Here is a 22341-nt window from a genome sequence, read left to right on the forward strand (position 1 = left end):
TTCCTCTAATTCCCTTTTAGTGTGCACGAATTTCGTGCACCAGGCCACTAGTTATATATAATCTCATTGATTTTGGACCTGAAGTTTAGAATTTGCCATAATTTTGGTAACATATACTTGTTTACTTGGGAGCAAGAGAAACAAAAGTATTGATATTCTAATTAGAATTATGTATTCCTAAGTCTACAATGGCAACGTTTGCTTTAATATTGCTTAGCTAGTATATGAACTTTTCTATAATTTCTTTTTACAGCTTTATTGATATGTAATTTGTGTCATAAATTTTGCTTGTTTAAAGAGGATAAATCAGTGGATTTTAGTATATTTACTTCCATAACTATTAGTGTTCATTCTCCATTCCCTCCCCAACCCTAGACAACCACTATTTTACTGTCTGTTTAGATTTGCCAAATCTGGACGTTTCATATTAATGGTATCATACAATGCCACATAATTATTTTCTTTAAAATATAGTTTTGACAAAGACAATAGTGTTAAAGGCCTGGGCAGGGAATGGCTAGAAGAGGTCAGTGGGGGAAAAAAAGAGGACATATGTAGTACTTTCAACGATAAGGATTTAAAATATGTGTGTGTGTGTGTGTGTGTGTATAAAGGGTGTCCCAAAATTCACGCAAGATTTGAATTTTGCGTGAGCGTTAACAACAACAAAAAATAAAAGCCTAATTTTACTTGGTTTATTGAATCAGATTCTAATATCTGTTGCCCTTTGATTTCAATCCCTTCAATTTGATAAGCATTACCAAGTACCAATTATGGCCCAGGAGCAGGGACAATGAAGACCAATGAAACCACGGCTTTGCGTATGTGCCAGCAAAGCCGTGGAGGCCATTTACCCGATGTGCTATTCCATACATAACCCTACACTGTATACTTCATGAATCAATAAAAAATTTACAATATTTAATTATAAACCTGTGTTTTCTATCAAAATTACTTCTTGCGTGAATTTTGGGATATATATATATATATATATATATATATATATATATATATGTATATGTATCGAGTCTAGAATTTGATTGACCTTCAACATAATTATTTTGAGTTGAGTTTAGGTATATCCTATATATAAATACTTAATTCTGTAAGAAATGATGAATTTCTGATTCCATGGGATAATATACCATTTAAAAACTGTTCCACAAATGTATTAGGGAAAAGTATCTTCTTTTTTTTTTAAACCTGGGCATGTGCCCTGACTGGGAATTGAGCCGTGATCTCCTGGTTCATAGGTCAGTGTTCAACCTTCTGAGCCACACTGGCAGGAGGGGTATCTTTTAATGAAATATTTGCATACTGTTTATTAGAACAGGGTTTTTAAAGTGTGGTACCAGGTCAAGCTGCACCAACATCACATGGGAATTTAGTTGACTTGCAAATTCTTGGGACCCACATTTACCTACTGAATCAGAAACTGAGGTGTGGGGCCCAGCAGTCTGTCTAACAAGACTTCTAGATGATTTTTTAAAAAATACGTTTTTATTGGTTTCAGAGAGAGGAAGGGAGAGGGAAAGAGGGATAGAAACAGATGAGAGTGAATCACTGATCGGCTGCCTCCTGCACACCCCTACTGGGGATCGAGCCTACAACCTGGGCCTGACCTGGAATGGAACCAGGGACCTCCTGGTGCATGGATGGATGCTCAACCACTGAGCAACACTGGCTGGGCCATTCTAGATGATTTTGATGTATGTGAAGTTTGGAAATACTATTAGAATAATGGGAATAGACATTTTGTAGAATTTTTTAGTTTTACAAGTTTAGAATTGTTTAATTTTTCTGAAATGGAACAGATTTTATAGTTTTATATATATCGTTATAGTTTTATAGAGCACATAGTTCATTCTTATGTTAAATTTAAATGAAAAGTGATCATACCTTTACCAACATTTAAAAATGAATATTTTTACATTGTATCTGTAAACTTTAAATCAAACTACACCAAACAACTGCTAAACTTTCTTTTTTTAAAATTTTATTGATTTTTTATAGAGAGGAAGGGAGAGGGATAGAGAGTTAGAAACATCGATGAGAGAGAAACATCGATCAGCTGCCCCCTGCACACCTCCTACTGGGGATGTGCCTACAACCAAGGTACATGCCCTTGACTGGAATCGAACCTGTGACCTTTCAGTCCGTAGCCGACGCTCTATCCACTGAGCCAAACCGGTTAGGGCTACTAAACTTTCATAAGCATAGTTTGGTTAATGTAGACCAGGGGTGGGGAATATCTGGCCTGCAGTATCATTTGGTTTGGCCCCACTAAGGCAACTGCAGGCGGGACTCAAAATTCAGTATATCGCCGAAACCGGTTTGGCTCAGTGGATAGAGCGTCGGCCTGCAGACTGACAGGTCCCAGGTTCGATTCTGGTTAAGGGCATGTACCTGGGTTGCGGGCACATCTCCAGTAGGAGATGTGCAGGAGGCAGCTGATCGATGTTTCTCTCTCATCCATGTTTCTATCTCTCTCCCTTCCTCTCTGTAAAAAAATCAATAAAATATATTTAAATCAAAATTCAGTATATCTGGGAGCATTTTTCATAGCCACATAATTTTTAAGTTGATAATTTTGTATGACCCTTGGCAGAAAAAAGGTTCCCCACCCTTGATGTAGACAATGAATTACTAATATTTAAGAAATTTGAATATGTTCAAGGAATTGCAATGTAATTTTAAAATTAAGCTAATGATAATATATTTCATTTCAAAATGCACTGGTAATGTTTTGTGCCTTCGTGTTCTTATAAGTATACTGTTTATCTTTGCAAGGCCATGCTGCTGTATCTGTCAGTTTGGTGACTTTTTGTACCTCAGGTTAGATTTTAGAAACTAGACCTCTGGTGATTTGCCTACCTCCCATCCCGAAAAGTTGGGAGGGTGGTTATTTGAGCCTTTCAATTTGGATTTTGCATAAACAGGAGTTTATTCTAATGGCCTGCAGTTAGGGAGATGGGAAAGGAGGAACATAGAAGATAAAATGGCAATTTAGTAAAACTGTGTTTATTCATAACTTTTATATATATCCTCATTGTTTTATAGAATACATAGTTCATTCTTACATTAAATTTAGATGACGAATGGTCATACTTCTCTAACATTTAACAATGAGGCTTTTTACATTGTATAAATTAAGATGCTTTTATTGTGAGTTTAGAGCAGAATCATTTTATAACTTTTTTTGTGAAAATGTCTGAATTTTCTTAGTGTTTTATGACATTTACAGTAAATTCATCCAATAATCAAGTTTTGAATATTAGAAAACAATAAGTGTATACCAACTCTGACCATACACTAAATATCTTAAAACTAACAACTTTAAAACCGATTCTTTGTAAATGAGACTGACATGGACCCAATGCTTTTCTGGAGCCAAAAGTCTTGGTGTTTTCCTTGATTACATATTATAGTTTTTCCCCTTCCCATGTATAGTCAGCAGGTCTTGTTCTTTTCCTTTAAAGTGCGTCCTGATCTGTCCACTCTTCTCCATATCCTCTGCTACAACTCAAGTCTGTGCCACAGTTACTCTTGTAAATAGTTTCCTAACCCTACCTTGGTCTCAATTTCTCCTCTTCATGTATAGTCCAAGTGATCTTTCCTAGGTACATCCCTGTCGGAGCGTGTCATTTTCCTGTCTATGAACCTTCAGTGGTTCCCTTACAAATGTTATCAACCAATAAAACCTGCAGATTTTGTCTACAAATGCAGTTTATGAAACCCTATATGAATTATTACCTATGCTTATTACCTCTCCAACCTCATCACATGTTTTTCACTGTTACATAAATATACTTTATTTTGTCTCAGGCCCTTTTTTTAAAAAAAATATATATTTTATTGATTCTTTTACAGAAGGGAGAGGGATAGAGAGTTAGAAACATTGATGAGAGAGAAACATCGATCAGCTGCATCCTGCACAGCCCCCACTGGGGATGTGCCCACAACCAAGGCACATGCCCTTGACCAGAATCGAACCCGGGAACTCTGAGTCCGCAGGCCAACGCTCTATCCACTGAGCCAAACTGGTCAGGGCGTCTCAGGTCCTTCTTGCTTGTTTTCCCTTTGTTGGAAAATGCCTTCAGATGTTTAAAGTCTGGATCTTAGCTCAAATCTTCCTTTTTATGCTTATTTTGTTTATTGCAATGACGATAGAATTTTTTTCTTTTTGCTTCACCCACAAGTGAAGAGCATGGAGAGTAGCGAACATATTTTTACTGTTTGTCATCACTTAAGTACCTGGAACATAGTAGTTAAATATTTGGTGATAGATTGCAAGCTCTATGTCCTAGATAAAATCACTTGTTGATTATGGATTTGCTATCCATTAACCAACATTTATATAGTGTTTAAGCCAATTAGATCTTTAAATCTTGACTGCCATTTAACCTGCTATATAATATATGACCTTGGGCAGATTACTTAACCTTGTGTCCTTTTATCATTTGTAAAATGGGGACAATTTTGGGGTGCAAATAGGATATTACATGGAAAATTATTGGAACACCCTGGCTGGTTTGGTTCAGTGGTTAGAGTGTCGGCCCGTAGAGTGAAGGGTTCATTTCCCAGTCAAGGCCTCATAACTGGGTTGCAGGTTTGATCCCAGCCCTGGTCAGGGGCGGGAGGCAACCAATCCATGATGTCTGTCTCTCTCCCCCACCCTCTTCTTCTTGTTCTTCTCCCCCTTCCACTCTCTAAAAATCCATGGAAAAAATATCCTCAGGTGGTGATTAAAAAATAATGATAAATAAAAAATGCTTGGAATGGTGATTGCATGTATTAAACACTAAATGTCAGCTCTTAATTAAAATAATGTTGCATATTATTTTTCAAAGACTAATACTTGCAGTGTTATTAAATTGTTTGACATGCAGTCTGAGTTTTGCTGACTAATTACCACCATTGCTAATTGAGGAAATATTCTCACCTAGGTCTATCTATTTCTCTAAAGTCTAGAAAATTTAAATGAAGATGGTGTTTTTGCTACTTTTATCTTCTTTACTGCTCTTTTTTAATACAAATAGGTTGGATGCAGGCTGTTTTAAAACCTGCCTAATCTATAGTTTTAGGAGGGAAAGTGAATATGAAGTAGTGTCCCAGTTTTTCTTATAACCTGTCCACGAGAAAAGAATAAAGGAATGAATCACAGAATAGGATTTTATTTTCTTCATTTGTTCTTCTGTACAGCTTCTGTACTCTAGCCAAAGCTGCATTGTGTTGGTGTGGGATTTGTATAGTTTCGCGTAAGCCTAATACCAAGTAATGAGGAGAGGAGCTGTTTATTCATCTCTATAACAGCAGGTTCATGGCACATAATAGATGGATATTCAGTTGTCTGTTGAATTATATTCTATTATAAAAGAATGCATGCTGTTGTAAAATACAGAACCTAGTTATAAAACAGTATGTGTTAGATTTTATAATTTAATTAAAAAAGAAACAGCAAGTTAGAATTTAAAAAAATAGAACTTTCTATTTAGTAATATTTAGCAGTTTTGAATTTGATATCTTTAGCTCTGATAAGCTTTCCTATGTTTTATACTCGACTTATGGTTTGCCTTAAAGGAAGAGTTCTAGGTGTGGTAACTGAGCTTTTGTTAGGGATATATGTTTACTTGTGGGTATACACATTGTTTATAAAAAAGTGAATTTAGAGAAATAGCTGCTTTTTCTATGTACTTACGATCTGTAAAAACGAATATACAGAAAAACATTTATGGCCTTTAGAAGTATGCCATGTAACAAAGGACTTGAAGGCTTTAAGTTCCTTCAGAATTATAAAATTGGTACTGTAGTTAGTGATTTGTTATTTTCTTAGGATATTTTACATTAGCCTTGGTTTTTATGGGCTTTGACATTGATATTTGAAGTCTGAGTTCTTTTTTATGTATAGGGATATGGCATCAGTATTAGTAGATGTTTGGAAAACTATAGTGGATAAAGGAAACTCTGAAACCTTTCTAAGGAACATTGTGAAGAGATGAGGCTCTGCTATTGTGATCCCCTAAGGTTTCCTTTAGTTTGGGAATTTGGTGGGTTACTTGGTTTGAATTACTGCATATTTTTTTATTGTTAACATTTTTTTTCACAACATAAAAGAGTTCTCTACAAAAGAAGCATTTTTACTCATTTTTTAGCAACAACCCCTAACCCTGTTAATGTTTTGATATGTTTTCTTTGAGATTTGTTTGTCACTTAAGTGTTTTGAGGGATGAATCACCCACAGTCACATAAGGTTGTGCCCTTGGGGACCAGCAGTGGCTTTCTAAAAGCTAATCTGGGTCCTATTCACCAAACCTTTGTGATTACATCCCCCCCCCCCTCCCACCCAGGAGTCTATGTGTTGTTAAGTGTTTTTTATTAAAGTGTAATTGACATATTGCCTAAATTTGAGGTTTGTTAACTTGATACATTTATATATTGCAATATGATTACCACCATCATGTTAGCTAATACTCCCATCATATCCCATAATTATTATTTCTTTTTTGTGGTGAGTACATGGGAGGATTCTTTTTTCATTCACCATGGTTTTTTTGTTTTAAGCATATCCTTTGACCCAAGAGTTCTTTTTTCCTGCCCAATAGTTTCACTTAGAATTTATTTTGTAGATATGTTCAAAGATTGAGCAATATGTTTATTTAATACAGCTGAATTATTTTATAATAGAAAATTTGATATAGAAAGCCCAATAATAGACAAATTAATTTTGGGATGGCCATTCAGTGAAATAGTATGTAGCTGTTAGGTAATTGTTGATATGAGATGATGTTTGCTTTAATTTGGGAAACATTTATGGATGAATATGTATCTTTAATGTATATTTCCATATACATTAACATTTATTTTCATGTACATTAAAATTACATACTTATGTGTATATATACAACTAAAATATCTGAAAACAGTGGCTAGCTAGTTGATAAAATAATGGATCATTTTTATTTTATTTGCTAGGATGTGGCATTCACTGAAAAATATTATAACAGCTTTATTGAGATATAATTTATATCCCAACCAATTTAAAGTGCACAATTCAATAGATCTTAGTATATCCAGGTAGTAGTGCAGCCATTTGCTCTTCTAGAACATTTTTAGCACCCAAAAAGAAACCCTGTACCCATTAGCAGATACTTCCCATTTCTCCTCACTCTTCCCTCCTGCCTTGCCTCCTTTGGACATTTCAAGTAAATGGTCCTGTACAACATGTGGTCTTCAATGACTGACTTTTTAATTTCTAATTTTAATTTTTAAAAAAATACTTTTATTGATTTCAAAGAGGAGGGGAGAGGGGGAGCAAGGTAGAAACATCAATGATGAGAGAGAACCATCAATCAGCTGCCTTCTGCACACCCCCAACTGGGGATCAAATCCGCAACCCAGGCATGATCTCTTGACCAGAATCAAACCCAGGACCCTTCAGTCCACAGGCTGAAGCTTTGCTCACTGAGCCAAACTGGCTAGGGCAGTGGTCAGCAAACTCATTAGTCAACAGAGCCAAGTATCAACAGTACAACAATTGAAATTTTTTTTGAGAGCCAAGTTTTTTAAACTTAAACTATATAGGTAGGTACATTGTTATTAACTTAATTAGGGTACTCCTAAGCTGGCCTTTGCTAAAAACGTCCTCAATCTGATTGAGGTACGTTCGCTGAGGTTGACCCCTTCCAACTCTCACATCCACACTCGTCTTGTATACTTGTTTTGTCTATCTCCTTTCTTTCATCCTCTCTATATGTCCACACCATCTCAACATACCTTTCTCAATCCTTGACACTACATCTTCTTTCACCCCACAACCTTCCCTAAAATTAACTTAATAAACTTTACTTAAAGTTTTAAGTCAACTTCGCACTGTACGTGTGCACACGTGGTATTTTGTGGAAGAGCCACACTCAAGGGGCTAAAGAGCCGCATGTGGCTCACTAGCCGCGGTTTGCAGACCACTGGGCTAGGGCATGACTGGATTTTTTTATTTAGCGTGTTTTCAACCATCATCTATATTATAGCATGTGATAGTACTTCATTTCTTTTCATTGCAAATATTTCATTTTATTGATCTACCGTATTCATTCATCAGTTGCTAGATGTCTGGATTGTTTCTTTTGGCTATTATAAATAATACTGCAATAAACATTTGTGTACAGGTTTTTGCGTGGACATGTTTGCGTTCCTATAGGAGTTGAATTCCTAGGTTAAAGGGTAATTTTATGTTTAATCTTTTGAGGAATTGTCAGACTTAAAAAATCAGCTGACACCTCCCTACCAGCAGTCTATGAGGGTTCCATTTTTTCCATATCTTTCCCGAGACTTGTTCTTACCTATCTGTTTTATTAGAGCTATCCATGTGGGTGTGAAGGTAGTACCTCATTGTGGTTTTGATTTACATTTCACTGATAGCTAATGATATGAGAATCTTTTTACAGTGTGAATATTTTTTAGCCTTCTGTATATAACATGAAGGTCTCCGAGGAAGTGGTGCCAACCAAAACATTAAAGATATTTCACATCACTGAAGGTAGTGCCAAGGATAACATGCTGGAGGCTGATCGTACTTAGACAGGAGTATTACAGTTTGCTAAAGCATAGAAAATATGCCCATTCCATATCATAGGTTATGTGATCAGAAGGCAGCAAGCTCTGTTCAAACTATTAACAAATTTTATGATGAAATGAAACAGTTTAAATATCAATGTTTCTAATATTTTAAATTACAGTGCACTAAAGTATTTTTCTTTTTTCTTTTTTTTTCCCATTTCCTTGGACACTGTCAGTAATAGTGTTGAAAGTTTTGACAATATTTAAAGATTATAAGCATGGCCGATGTGGCTCAGTGGTTGAGCGTCATACCTATGAACCTGGAGGTCACGGTTCAATTCCCAGTCTGGGCACATGCCTGAGTTGTGGGCTCGATCCCCAGTGTGAGGCGTGCAGGAGGCAGCCAATCCATGATTCTCTCTCATCATGGATGTTTCTATCTCTCTTTCCCTCTCCCTTCCACTCTGAAATCAATAAAAAATATTTAAAAAAAAATAAAGATTATGGAACAATTATAATTTTTCCCATTTTTAAGATTGCCTTACAAAGTCATTTTTATGGTCTCATATTGTCATGCAAGCAAAGGACTGCCTTTTTGAGAAAAGAAAAATCCATATAAATTTATCTGGTCAAACCTATAAAATACCAGCAAAAACTTAATACATACTTGTGTGCATCTACCTTTATAGAATTGACAGACTTCTACAGAACTGACTGACATAATAAGATATAAGGGGTAAATATATCTGTTTGTATACACCACAAAAACAATAGAATCTCTTCATTGGCAGATTCCATATTTCTGAATTCACCTCCTCTGTAAAGTTTGTAATTCCAAATCCATACTCGTGGTGCCTTTGCGGTCATGTCAGTGTGCAAAATGGCAAAAAAGTCTGAGTAATTTGATGCACACATTCCTAGCTGAGGCTAAACAAGACAGTGCTTTTGCCTTTTTGTTTAAGCTCATACTATAAACAAGTGTACTTTTGCAGTCTACGTAGTGCCATGGTTTTTGCATGTTTGTGCTTTTTGTTGGTCATTTGGTATTTATAATGGCCCCCAAATGTAGTGTTGAAGGGCTGTTAGTATTCCTAAGTGTAAGAAGGCTGTGGTGTGCCTTATGGAGAAAGTATGTGTTATATAATCTCTTGGCTGTGAGCTAAATGTTAATGAATTATCAATATTTATTAAATTAGATGTCTTTCAACAAAATCACACATAAAACAGGTTATGTATTTTGGTTTATTGATGAAAATGTGACCAGAGGCCCATAGGAACCTACCTTGTATTTTTCCTGAAGCAGTGGTGCAGTATTTACTAATTCAGTATTTGTGACAACTTTATGACATAGTTACCACAAATACAAGAATTGACTGTTGTGCATGTGTATGAATGAACCAATGAACTACTTAAAACATTCGATTCCCTTATTGAGAAAGTAAAATTCTTAATACTCACTTTTTTATAAAAATTTGTATAAATATAAAACATAAGTGCATATAGTAATATATTCTGTTGGTGGTGTTTTATGAATTGTGTAATATACCAAATTTAAAATAAACTTTTATTTGGAGTGCATTTAAATGTATTTATTAATGCAGTCATAGCACAGTTTCATTTTTGTGCATTTTTATATTGTACAATATATAACAATTTACCATTTTAACAATTTTCAAAGTGTACAGTTCCATGCCCTTAAGTATGTTCTCATTATTGTGCAACTTGCTTGTTATTTAATTTTTTCCATCACCATGTATCCCCTTTATGCCATCTTCTACCTCCATTCACTCCCCCCCCCCCACCCCCCCAACTTGCTCGGTTTTATAAATAGGATTATGGATGTAGGAGCTTGTGACTGAATTTAATAAAAGTATTCAGAATTAAATATAATTATTTGTCTACCCCTTTATGTAAGATTTTTAATGTATTTTAGATTAAGTTTGATAATTGCATCATACAGCAGTGCTATTTAATAATATATTTTGAGATTGCTTTGCACTCATATTTTTTCCCCCCCCTCTCCTTTTTTTAGCGCTTTTTTGGGCCCAAAGGATATATTTCCTTACTCAGAAAATAAGGAAAAGTATGGAAAACCAAATAAACGAAAAGGCTTTAATGAAGGTTTATGGGAGATAGATAACAATCCGAAAGTGAAATTTTCAAGTCAACAGGTGCGTCATATTACATGATACTTAGTTTAGTATTATGTATACAGTCTTGGGGAATACTCACTATTGTAGCAGTAGGAAAATACTGATTTAAGAACCATGTCAGTTTCAGATTAAATTGTTCTTATTTGTGAGGTTGAATGTTGACCTTTAATATCTACATGAACTGATGAAAATATTACCTGTATGGTTAAATAGATCTCAGAAAACTGGGATATATTGTAGTTTAACTCCGTTTGATTGAGAGTTTAACATATCATCATTGAATATAAAGCCATATGTACTGTTCTCTTAAATTTAGGTTAATAATTTGAAGGGTGTGTGTTTTCTTACTCATTTTAATTTATCCATAAAAGTGTATTAGAATATGATCCTCAGATGGGTTAAATTAAATATGTGACAAAAGTACTTATAGCACTATGCAAATTATACTTGATGTTATTGGTGTCTAGAAGATTAGCCTTAAACCTCCTTTTTATTCTGTTTTTCATGTGAGCAGAGTTTTTGTTCACTTATATTAGACTTGAGATAGTAAACACTAGGAAAAGTACAAGTAGACCTAAAGAAGGAGATAGCCATAAACTGAAAAATTTTCAAATTCTTTTAAATCTCTATTTAAAAAATTCTTTTTGGTTCTTTGCATGTGCCATGCTTGTTCTTCACTTTGAAAGCTTTTCAGGTGCTGTTCTATCTGAAATATTTAAATCATTCATTGATGCTCCAGGGCTTCATTAGATAATCCTAAGTGCTTTTCATTATCATCCAAAACTTATATTTGTTAAAAACTCATCAGACCATACCATAATTGCTTCTGTACTTTATTACCATAGACTGTTAACTCCATGAACAAAGAAGTTGTATGCCCATTGTTATATGTTGTGGGCAGAATAGGTTTTCACTAAATATTTGTTGCATGACTAAGAATAGATGAGTGATTCCCCATCATTATTGCCTTGATTGTGTAAAGAGTCCAAAGAGGTTGAATTGTTTCCTAAAACTAATATTTTATAGCTTCATCTGAATCCTGTGTCCTGTGACTGTACCTTCAAGGTCTTTTTCATCTTCCAGATTGCCCAGCATGGTCACCCTATCCTCTGTTCCTGTCTACCTACTTAATCTTTAAATAGTTTTCACCATATATACTTGGAATTTCCCATTTCACAGTGAAATTTTTGGTTGGTTGTATGCATGAAACCAAAAATATGAATGATTGTGCTGATATGATGTACTGTGTTCCCGCCCAAACACATTCCCAGTGGTTTATTCTTAGAGTGTGGTGAAAGCAGTAATGCCCAAACTGAAATAAAACAAACAAGCAAAAAAAATGGCCATCATAATTTATAAAAATTTCTATAGTGCTGTAAGTAATTTGGGGGCATTTTTATATGTTTTGTTGTAACTTTATAATAATTTTGTGGCTTATCAGCATTGCCTTTTCTTACAAAAGAGGAAATGGGTTTACAATTTAAAAGATTTGCTAAAGGGGCCCTAACTGGTTTGGCTCAGTGGATAGAGCGTCAGCCTGCGGACTGAAGGGTCCCAGGTTCGATTCCGGTCAGGGGCATGTACCTTGGTTGTGGGCACATCCCCAGCAGGGGCTGTGCAGGAGGCGGCTGATCGATGTTTCTCTCTCATCGATGTTTCTGACTCTCTATCCCTCTCCCTTCCTCTCTGTGAAAAATCAATAAAATATATTAAAAAAAAAAAAGATTTGCCAAAGGGACTACAACTAGAAAGGGACACAGTTTCGATTATAATGCTATCATTCTGTAGATCTGTGCTTACCCTCATCTCCCAATGTGTACTGTGTTGCCTCTGTTCATCTTTTCAGTTAGTATTAATGAAAGTCGAGGCCCCTAGATCACCTGCTTAAGTATCTATAACTTGGGGTTACTTTACAATTTTTTAAATTATGTTCTATTGGTTTTTTAAAATATATTTTTATTTATTTTAGAGAGAGATGAATGGAGAGGGAGAGAGAGAGAGAAACATCAATGATGAGAGAGAATTGCCATTCGGCTGCCTCCTGCACACCCTCCACTGGTGATTGAGCCCCCAACCTGGGCATGGGCCTTGACTGGGAATCGAATCAGCGACTTCTTGGTGCATGGGTGGATGCTAAACCACTGAGCCACACCGGCTGGGCTACTTTTACAATTAAATGATGATTATTGACTCTCACTCAGTATCTGTTAAATCCAAATCACTTAAGTTTGGGTCTACATTTTAAATAAACTGCGTTTGAGTTATAGATCAATCTAAGGCTTTATGTCTTACATAGTTAAGCTTCTCTCTCCAGAATATTTCAGTAATTGAATACACTGTGCTATTCTAAATCAACTTATATCTTCTTGGGTATTTGTTGGTTAGAATATCAGAATGGGATTTGTGATTGTACTTTCATTTCAGCCTCACTATTTTGTCTTCTGCCCTTGTATATATTCAGTTGCAGGACTTCAATAGCATTTAAAACTTTTTAAATTGTATATATTAAAAGTGCTCTGTGGAACAGAAATTGAGGGTACTTTTTCTAACTTTCTTATAAACAGGCTTTTGATTTTTCATTGGTAAAAAAATTTAAATTTGGTAAAAGTTTTATTTTATGAAATTAATACACTCAACTCTTCATAGGCATCAGCTAAACAATCAAATGCATCATCTGATGTTGAAGTGGAAGAAAAAGAAACTAGTGTTTCAAAGGAAGATACTGACCATGAAGAAAAAGCCAGCAATGAGGTATGTTTAATTTCTCTTATATTCTAAATCCATTTTGTTGCAAGGAAGAAATTATAATATGAGATGATTACTTGATTGTAAAGTAGAAAGTAATCTTATAAAGTAGTTGGATAATGAATGAGAGAATGTAAGACTTATTTCCTTGTGTAAATATTAAATACCGTTTTGTAAAATAATTTTTGCGTCCTTAATATGAATGGATGTTTTTATTTGAGGTTATTTTGCTGTGCAAAATATGAGGTCCACCTATAGGAGAGTGGATTACTATTTGTTAGGAATATTTTTAAAACAAGGTTTTGTGTAATGGCTGTACTGGAAAGGGCATTGAACTGGATTTTTAAAAACCTAAGTTTATTTCAAACTCTGTGAGTAAGGAGACTCATTTAGCCCTTCTAGGCCTCATGAAATGGTTATTAGATGATCTCCAAAATCCCAGCCACCTCTTAAAATTCAGAACTTTACTGTAGAAAAAGTAATTTCATAAATTTAAATATATAAACTTCCTGGTATGCTAACAAGTGTGACTTTATTAGATTTGATCTGACAGAGAAAAGAATTTTTACTTTTTGGCAAATATACTGGCTATTACTTTGACCTTACAATGATAATGTTAAGGCTTTTAAGAAAATGATTTTATTCATTTCAGAGAGAGGAAGGGAGAGGGAGAGAAACATCAGTGATGAGAGAAAATCGTTCGGATGCCTCCTGCATGCCCCCTACTGGGAATTGAGCCCGCAACCCGGGCATGTGCGCCGACCCAGAATTAAATTGAACCATGACCTCCTGGGTGAATGCTCAACCACTCATCCACACAGGCTGGGTGATAATGTTAAGACTTAATGTTTATAATTTCAAAGGTTAGAGAAGCAAAACCAATTTCCCTAGTAGTTTTAGTGACGTGTGCTTTTGACTTTCAGTTTAAGAAATTTTCTTTCAGTCTTGGCAAAATTTATTTTATTTCATCTGTAATTTTTTCTAGGATGTGACTAAAGCAATTGACATAACCACTCCAAAAGCTGCCAGAAGAGGAAGAAAGAGAAAGGTAATTTTACTGCTTAACTAATTTTTCAGTTGCACTAAGGAAGAGTAGATATAATGAAACCTTACCATTTAGCTTAAATTTTGCCTTTTACTCTTAATTCCTTTAATTGTTTAAAGGGTAGGTTTTGTTTACTTATCAAAACTGTTTTTCTTTTTTTTTTCCCTAATCTTCATCTGGGGATATGCTTTCATTGACTTTTAGAGAGACAAAGGGAGAGAGAGAAACATTGGTTGGTTGCCTCCCATATACGCCCCCGCCTGTGTTCACACCTGCAAATTAGGTATGTGCTCTGACAGGAAACGAACTCAAGACCCCTCGGTGCATGGGACGATGCTCCAACCAACTGAGCCACACCGGCCAGGGCAAAACTTTTCTTTTCATAGTGATACAGCATCCTTAAGATAAGTTGAATGGTAAAATAAAATGAACCAATTTTTATTCCTTTCAATGATGCTGTTCCAAGTTTATAAAATGGATAATAATATATACTAATGAAGTAGTTGAGAAAAATGTTACACATATAATACTCATTATTATGTTATTCTCAGAAATTTGTTGCGTGAAATGACAGTTTAGGAAAGCATACATTCTATGCTTTTAACTAATGTTTTTTCCCTATATGAAGTTTTTCTTACCAATTTTTATCTCAGGCTGTTGTATGCCAAAGATACAAAGAAAATTAATAGTTCAGTATCTAATGAAGAAGTAAAATAGGAAAACAATGAATTACAGTGACTTTTTATCCTATATGGGAGGTGAGTGGAAGAGGCTATGATAACTTTAACAATATCTTAAATGATAGGAAGAATTTTGTCAGATGGATGAAGAGACGGGAAGGGCATATGAGGCAGTTAGAATAATATATACAGAGGTGTAGAGAAAATTTCATTCAAGCATTTCAAGTGTTATATTTCAGATTACCAGACCATAAAGTTAGAGGTAAGAGGGTACACAAAATATATTATGTGGGACAACATGAACTTAGAGAAGTGATGGGAAGCCATTGAATCACTTTAAATTTTAGATGTCTCCTCTTAAAGCAGTGTGAATGATGGGGATTAGATTGGACTGGTGAGACCAGTTTACTGGTTAATTCATTCAGATTTTAATACTAACTTCACTGGCCCAGGCAGAGAATTGAGCAGTGAAGTAAAAAAATAAGTTCTCTGTTCCCATTGAACACATTTTTGTTGAGACAGACAATAAATACATAAAACGAGAGTTTAAGTGGGGAGTTATGATAGTGACTTGGTAACTAAATTATGGACCACCTTACTAAGGAGTTCACATGGGATTGGAAGGACAGGAGGAACTGTATAGCAGGTGTCTTGGTAAATTCCATGAGAGATGGGATGTAAGAGCACTTTAGGGAGTAAAGATGATAGTCGATGGGAGTGGATGTGAAGGGAGGGGGCGGAATCTAGTATGACGCTAAGGCAGCGGTTCTCAACCTGTGGGTCACAACCCCTTTGGGGGTTGAACAACCTTTCACAGGGGTCGCTTAAGACCATCGGAAAACACATATAATTACATACTGTTTTTGTGATTAATCACTATGCTTTAATTATGATTGATTTGTAACAATGAAAATACATCCTGCATATCAGATATTTATGTTACGATTCATTACAGTAGCAAAATTATAGTTATGAAGTAGCAATGAAAATAATTTTATGGCCAGACCGGTTTGGCTCAGTGGATGGAGCGTCGGCCTGCGGACTGAAGGGTCCCAGGTTCGATTCCGGTCAGGGGCATGTGCCTTGGTTGCGGGCACATCCCCAGTGGGAGGTGTGCAGGGGCCGCTGGTTGATGTTTCTCTCTCATCGATGTTTCTGACTCTCTGTCCCTCTCCCTTCCTCTCTGTAAAAAAATCAATAAAATATATTTTAAAAAAAGAAGGAAAAAAAAAGAAAATAATTTTATGGTTGGGGGTCACCACAACATGAGGAATGTATTAAAGGGTCGCGGCATTAGGAAGGTTGAGAACCACTGCTCTAAGGTCTTTTGGCTTGTATGACTAGATTCGATTCTGAGAATACAAGAGATGTTGATTTGGGAGCAGAGGCATGGGGAGGAGGAAGTGAAACACTTGTGGAAGTAAGACTAAAGATATCTATCTATCTATCTATCTATCTATCTATCTATCTATCTATCTTTCTATCTTTATATGATGTCCCAAAAAATGTATACACACTTTAACAGCTGATAGCTCAATTTTGAAAATGAAATGTATTTTAATAAACACTACCTTTATAATTATTCAAAGTGTGTGTATACATTTGGGGGGGACACCCTGTATATATTATTCTGACACCAAAGGGGGAAAAGGTAAAAGTTAAAGATGCCATCACTGATATAAAGATAGAATATAGCTGAAGTAGTCGAGGTAGAAAGTTTACTGGGAAGAATGCAAAAATGAGAATCCTGAGGGAATATAATGGAGATGAAAGGTTGCTTTTTATAATTCCTGCTGGGAATGAATTGTTAGGAGGAAAGCTAGGAGAAGCATATCAAAAGGGAGAACAGAATTTTAAGAATGAGGAAGTGGTCAGTAGTGCCCTGGTGTAGAGGGGTTCCAGTAAGATATGTAGCAGGGTGCTTTAACGTTAAACAGTAAAACAGATTTAGCGTGCTGGTGAATAAGATATTTAATGCTAAAATTACACTGTGTTTCTGAAATCTTTGAAGGAAAGGAGAAAGAAGGCAGCAACAGGGATTTGCATGGTTAAGGGAGAGTGTTTAAAGTGGAAAAATACAGTAGAGGAATTAATGCTTCTTTGCAAAAGTAGGACTAAGATCCAACATGTGGAAAGATGAATTATTGTATGTCAGGACATGCTGGATGCGAGAGAAGGGAGGGCACATTACAAAGAATAGACTTGCCAGGAAGAAGGAGTTGATGGACATTTCATCCCTTTTAACATTGAAGGGAAGGGTGGAGTAGGCTATTAAAATTTTTACAGGGACTTGGAAATTAAGGAAATTCCTTCCTGCTGGCCTCAGTCTCTCCCTTCTCATGCACTCAATTCAAAGCAAGGCTGCTTGTATGGTATAAGGGGAGAAGAAAGAATTGCAAATTTATGCTAGTGAGGGGAGAAAAGGGTACTACAAAAGACAGGGTAAAGGATTAATGGGTGGCTTTGAGATCCCAACTGAGATGGTATAAAATGAATGCATATTTGTATAATTTTTTTCAGGAGGGCTCAGCAGCAGGGAATAATAGAGCAGGGAAAGTAGAGTTTTATAGTAATCCTCTGTTGGAGATACATGGGACAGGTGCAGCAAAACAACTATGCAGAGGGCTTGAGAATGAATAGAAACACTGTAATTTCATAAGGTGAGTGTGTGTGAGGGGGGTGAGATCATGAAGGGAGTAGAGGTAGAAAGTGGAGTAATGAATGGAGAGAAAATGTGTCAAAGGGTTATAGGTTTCAGTGAGATCAGGTAAAATACAGAAGAAATTAATTTAGTCAGAATATTAGCATTTAAAATTTAAATATATGTATATGTGGAATAATATAATAGTCTTTTCTGTGGGTGAAATATTTCTTAATTTGCTTTTATTTTCATGAGGAATGGATTTTACTTGAATGATTTTGCCATAAGTTAAAAAGCATATCCATGGTAGAGGTGATTTTCTGCTTAGGATTAGGGTTATTTTTATTTATGGTATTAATTACTAGTGAACTTATTACCTCTTATTAGAATCTCCTCAAAAGATCCATTCTACCTATAAAGTCTTAATATCTTGATTTATTTGCAAAAGAAGAAATTGTAAATGAAGAGGCTTTATTTTTAAATATATTTTTATTGATTTCAGAGAGGAAGGGAGAAGGGGAGAGAGATCAATGATGAGAGAGAATCATTGATCGACTAGAACAGGTTTTATTTTGAACTGAAGGCTCAAAAGTTTGAACTGAATTTTAGAGAACTTTTGCCCTCTTAATGCCTCAATAGAAAAATGGCTCTTACCGTTCTGAGATCTCAATCTTTGATATCTGAGGAACTTGGTAAAAACACAGCTGCCTGACTCCCTGGGGTAGGGGTAGGTGGTTTGTAAATGCTTAAAATTATAGAAAACAACCTGAGGTAATGTTTAGGAACAGTTTTCTTGAAGAACAATTCAAGAGTTATATTAGATGAGTTTATTGACTTTTAATACTTATTATATGCATTATTACATTCCTATTATAAAGGCAAAAGTTACGTTTAAAAAAACTAACAAAAAGGAAATGGATAAACTCTTAGAAGTGGGATTGCTGAGTCCAATTCGAATATTCTTTATTGCCATTGTTCATTCATAAAGATACTATTTCAGAAAGGTGTTACCAGTTTATTGATCATCAGTAATTTTTATGTGAACTAGAGGCCCGGGGTGGGGGAGCTGATCAGGGGTCGGAGCAGCTGGGGGGAGGGGCCGTGGACAGTTGGTTGAACTCCCGGTCAAGGGGACAATTTGCATATTAGCCTTTTATTATATAGGATGATTTTCCATATTCTTACCAGTATTGGGCACTATCTCATAAAAGTTTGCAAATCAGATTGTTGGTTAAAGATTTTTAATTTTTTATCAACGTTGGATTGTGCTTGCTTTTTTTGCGTTATTGCCTTAATTTTTGTTGATCTAGTTACTGTTGAATTCTAAATAATTGGAGGTGGGGCAGCAGTTCATAGTGGTCCTCACATTCTTGGTTCTCTTTACTGTTTCTTCCCTTTTCCATTATGATCAAGATTGTATTTCCTTTCTAATTAGTGGTTCCTAACCTTTGTTCTACTATAATACTTGAATCAATTAAATTGACTCTCATTTGGGGCTATTGTCTCTGGGGGCATTGTAGTTTTCAAAGTGTCATTGGGATTTATTTCATACACTGTAGTAAATCCCCCTGTATGGAAAATAAGAGTAACAGTTTTCAGCCCAGCTGGAGTGGCTCAGTTGGCTGAGCATCATCATATGCACAAGGGATTGCCGATTCACGTCACATATCTGGGTTGCAGGCCTGATTCCTGGTTGGGGCGCATAAGGAGGGTGGATGTCTCTGTCTCTGTCTGTCTGTCTCTCTGTCTCTCTCTCTCTCTCTCTTTCTCTCTCTCTTTCTCTCTTTCTCTCCCCCTTCCTTCTCTCTAAGAATGACCTCAAGTGAAGATTTTTTTAAAAAAAAAACAATAACAGATCTTAGTCCATTCAAAAATAAAATGTGTACATATTAACAGTTTAAAAAATAATCAGCACTTAATTTCTTGCGTTTTCTAATATTAGAATATTAACTTGTTAAGTGTAAAGTGTTAGCATTTTTAGATATCTAAAGTACATTTATAAAGAATGTATGGGTTGTTACAGTGTCATTACATTATACTTTGGTTACTATTTTGCTTTGAGAGTATTACCTTTATATTTCCAAATGACTTTTTTAGGTTAATAATATCTAAAGAGTGAAGTTTTTGTTTCTTAAAATTATTCAATAGAATTATAAGCTAAGTTGAAGATCTCACTTGATGAGACAACTGTTGAAAAATACCATATGGAAGTTATGCTTATACTTGAATTTGTTATCATAGAGTGGCTTATTTTGGCCATTGACTGAAACTGGAATGCCTACTATTTGCTAAATAAGTTAATTAAATCTTTGTGATTCAGGCAGAAAAGCAAGTAGAAACCGAGGAGGCAGGAGTAGTGACAACAGCAACAGCCTCTGCTAATCTAAAAGTGAGTCCTAAAAGAGGACGACCTGCAGGTAGGATTATAATGTTTAAAACTCTGGCTTAATGGTTAATGTTACAGATATTTTAAGTGTTGTGCCTCAGATACTTTGGCATAGTTGGATAGGCAACTAGCTATGTATAATGTACAAGTTTTAAAGGAGATCAACTTGTTTCTGCTCTGTGTAATGAAATATTTAAATTTGAAATAATTGCTTGGGACTTGTCACTTTCTGTTTTATCCCTGTTGTATCTTCCCCTAAAAGTGGCAAATGAGGCAGTGGTGAGGTTTAAATTATATGAATGATGGGTTTATTTTACCTCTTACTTTAGAGAGCATAAGCTTTCCAAATGGAGTCATAATGAAAGCAAGAGAAACGGCATTTGAACAAAGTTATCAATATTTTTAATTATTGCATTATTGCTTTACAGTATGCAGCTATCATCAGCACTGAAATCAGATTACAAATTTTCAGTTGTGAATATACATATACACACAATATTGTAATATGTATATGAATATTGGATATAAGTTCAACTCATAGTTTTGTCGTACTTTGTTAAAACAACAGTGAAGGATGTTATTTTAAGCCCTCTCAGCCATACTAAGGACAGATTTAAAATTACTTTGTTAATCTATTCAAATTTTCAGCTGTTGCTCCTTTGATTCGTTGGAAGGATATTATCTTTAAAACTTAAAATAATAGTATCTCTAATAAACCACTAAGTAATACTCCTCTAACAGGGATGAGCAAAAGTAGGTTTAGTTGTTTGTATGGTTATGATTATAATAACTTTATTAACTCAAAAGAATGTCACAGTGCACTTCGATACAATCCATAAGTGCTCAAATTGCCAGCCTTCATTATTCTTGAAGTCTACCTTCTATCCTCAAGCACAGAGTTCTTTATTGCCATCAATAAATCTATTTTTTCCCACCCCACTATATCATTTGTAATCTTTATATGTGAGATTTACATTTGAAGGGAAAGCTGGTAGTTACAGATTTTTTTTTTCTGTGAATGTTAGCTACAGAAGTCAAGATCCCAAAACCAAGAGGCAGACCCAAAATGGTAAAACAGACCTGTCCTTCAGAGAGTGACATGTAAGTTCATTTTTAATGTATAGTTATGCAATGTTAGACATTTGACTTTAAATAGCATAAATCTCTTTGCCTTTTTACTAGTTTTATTGTATAGGATATTTGTTATTCTATTTTTCTAAAAATTATGAGGAAAACTTCTAGTTTTTTATTACATAAACATTAAAAATTGGTATAATAGAAAATGCAGGGTAAAATCTGTAATAGGGAATTTGGGCAGATAGTATGTTTAAGGAAATTTTAGACAAAGTGTTCTTGAAGCAATTTCCACAAATCTTTTTTATCTCTTCCAGAATAGCTTACTTAAAAGTACTACTACTTAGCCCAGCCGATGTGGCTCAGTGGTTGAGCGTTGACCCATAAACCAGGAGGTCACGGTCCAATTCCCAGTCAGGGCACATGCCTAGGTTGTGGGCTCTATATACCCAGTGTGGGGCATGCAGGAGGCAGCCGATCAATGATTGTCTCATCATTGATGTTTCCCTCTCCCTCTCCCTCTCCCTCTCCCTCTCCCTCTCCCTCTCCCTGTCCCTGTCCCTCTCCCTTCCTAAGTGGCATAGAATTACAACATATTAACTACTATAGTGAAATTAAGTTAGGTACATATGCAGGTGAGTTTGGTTTTGTTTTAAAACATACCACATAGCCTAGCTTGTTTGGCTCAGTGGATAGAGCATCGGCTTTTGGACTGAAGGTTCCCGGATTCGATTACAGCCAAGGGCACTTGAATAGGTTGTGGGCTCAACCCCAGTAAGGGGGTGTGCAAGAGGCAGCCGATCAATGATTCTTTCTCATCATTGATGTTTCTATCTCTCTCTCTCCTATCCCTTCGTCTCTGAAATCAATAAAAATATTTAAAAAATAAAAGTAAATTTTTTTTAAAAAAAAAAAACATACCACATAAATCTCATTGATCCTGATCTTTAGATGAATCATGACACCAGACACAAAATCTAGCTTTTCATGATCAACATAAGGCTTTGCTCTGGATACTTAGGAACTGAAAACACAAGTTATCTGTTCTCCACTCCCCTTTAGAC

The 22341-nt window shown here is 35.4% G+C and overlaps 1 protein-coding gene across 4 annotated transcripts in view; it reads left to right on the top strand.

Moving 5' to 3' along the window:
• Window positions 1–22341, top strand: part of PSIP1 (PC4 and SRSF1 interacting protein 1) — a 42793-nt gene that overhangs the window by 6764 nt on the left and 13688 nt on the right. For all 4 annotated transcript variants that reach the window (XM_081103032.1, XM_081103035.1, XM_081103034.1 and 1 more), the window contains exons 4-8: window positions 10586–10724; window positions 13353–13457; window positions 14437–14499; window positions 20138–20234; window positions 21229–21304. In XM_081103032.1, the coding sequence (XP_080959158.1) occupies window positions 10586–10724; window positions 13353–13457; window positions 14437–14499; window positions 20138–20234; window positions 21229–21304 (480 nt within the window). The remainder of the gene's footprint in view (window positions 1–10585; window positions 10725–13352; window positions 13458–14436; window positions 14500–20137; window positions 20235–21228; window positions 21305–22341) is intronic.

The sequence above is a fragment of the Myotis nattereri genome, assembly GCF_964212035.1.
Source record: "Myotis nattereri genome assembly, chromosome: 12".
NCBI lineage: Eukaryota > Metazoa > Chordata > Mammalia > Chiroptera > Vespertilionidae > Myotis > Myotis nattereri.